The 1919-nt window shown below is 33.5% G+C and overlaps 1 protein-coding gene across 1 annotated transcript; it reads right to left on the bottom strand.

The window, feature by feature from the left end:
• Positions 1-887: 887 nt before the first annotated feature.
• On the bottom strand, positions 888-1535 carry LOC145099622 (uncharacterized). The gene has a single exon (XM_079037164.1). The coding sequence runs from the start codon at positions 1533-1535 to the stop codon at positions 888-890; it is 648 nt and encodes a 215-aa protein (XP_078893290.1).
• Between the last annotated feature and the right edge of the window lie 384 nt (positions 1536-1919).

Below are 1919 nucleotides of genomic sequence, written 5' to 3' on the forward strand. Positions count from 1 at the left end.
TCATAAGGAATAAAAGTGTACAAAAACATTAAGGACTTAATGTGTACAAACTGAAAAATAAATTACCCTATTAAGTAATTTTTTCAGTTTAACCTGGAGTAGCCGATTATAGAAACTGAATATGGAAAAAAAATAAACAAGTTAAATGGTCAAATGTAGACAAAAAATAAACTCAATGACCAAATATATACAAATCAAAAAAATATATTATATTTTAAGTCATTATCAAGCACTACTTTTGTATGTCACAAGTATGTGGTAGTTTGTAGGTTTGACTTAATTGGTATTTTATCATAGCATTTTATGAATATCTATTGAAGTAATTTCAATGTAAATACTAATGTTGTAACATAAAATATATGAACTTAAAACTTAAGAAGGTACTAATGTAAAACTATTTTAGAAATCTTCATTAAACGACCTGATAAACAATCCTGTGTATGTAAAAATGTTTGTTTGACTTTGACATCTCATTAAAAAGCAAATATAACATTAATTTTACATTGACAAAGATCCTATACTAAAGGTAATAAAACAAGAGAGGCCGCGATATTTGTTTTTACAGCAATTTTATTTGACCTTTAAGGATCATTCACACACATAACCGGGTCATCTTACGTTTAGCAGACAAAAGGTTTCCGAGTTGAAATCATCCTAATATACTTCTTGTGCTTGTCCACATCTGCTACTATTGAAGACGAAAAATTGATGCAGATCATTTCTTGGAGATCTCGGGCTTGATCCATGTAGTTATTGGTAAAAAAAATACAATTTGATAAAGCAAAGAAATAAGATGATTTTTTATGAAAAAAAATCCAAAAAAAAAAAGACATATGATAACTATAATACATAACAGGAAGACGGAATAACCCGAAAACATCATGATTCTAAAGAATGGGATTTTGAGTAAACCCCGAAAGGGTGTTGGGGCTCAAAAGTAGCGAAGAACACCATGATAGTGACGATGGAGATAAACTTAACCCAAAAGTGCTCATGAGTGCAACCCCAGATGGATCATAACCACGTGTCACCGGCGACAAACTTAACCCCAGTGGACTCAAACCCGCGAAATAATCTATCACAGGTGACTTTGACTTAAACCTAGTGGTATCCAGTGTTTCATTCAAGAATTTGCAGAAATCTGGGGACAAAGTGAGGGCCGATAAGGGGCTGACGTTTCCTCCACCTTCTGATGGTGGAGGTGGTCTGGGAAATAAAGACGGTTTTGGTACCGTAGAGAGAACAAGAGGTGGCGGAGCGATGTCTTTTAGGCGGCGTACAGATGATGATTGATATTTGGTGTCGCTAGTGAGTGCATGAACAGTTTCCTTGAAGTTGGAAGAATCAACTTTGTAAACTTTAGGTGGGGTGGGTGGTAATGGTGCTATGAAATGCTTGGAGGTGGGTTTTTGTATAGCTTTGCGAACTGTATGGAGAGAATTATGATATGATAGTCGGCTGGAGCTGATTGTTTTTGGTGGATGGTCGTTGGAAGAAGACGAAGATGAAGTGTAGGAAAAAGTAATTTGATCCATTTTTTGTCGTAATGAGTTTGCTTTTTTTGTTTTTGGGAGGATGTGTATATATAGAAGGTGTCAGGAGCAATTATTGTTTAGAATCCACGTCGTATTTATGGTTATTCAATTGCTGACTTATTTTAAGAGTATGATATTACCTGTTTTGGGATAGATATATAATTCACTTTATAAAGAATCATTCAGAAGATAATAATCTAATTAATGAGATTAGGGCACCAGGAGAAATTCAAATGGTAGCTTGTCAGTTTCGTCGGCTAACAACACATACATACAGTGAGTTTATAAAAAAAAGTCAACTATTTTATCTTGACTAAGTGTTTTTCATTTATTTTTTTATATAAATTCGAATCTTTAGTACTGTATCTTTTGGATATTGTTTTT

Source organism: Lactuca serriola, chromosome 4, assembly GCF_051521515.1.
Source record: "Lactuca serriola cultivar US96UC23 chromosome 4, Lser_US96UC23_V15, whole genome shotgun sequence".
In the NCBI taxonomy this organism is placed as follows: Eukaryota; Viridiplantae; Streptophyta; class Magnoliopsida; order Asterales; family Asteraceae; genus Lactuca; species Lactuca serriola.

Coding starts and splice junctions, on each gene's coding strand:
- LOC145099622 (XM_079037164.1), bottom strand. CDS start 1,535: ATGGATCAAATTACTTTTTCCTACACTTCATCTTCGTCTTCTTCCAAC.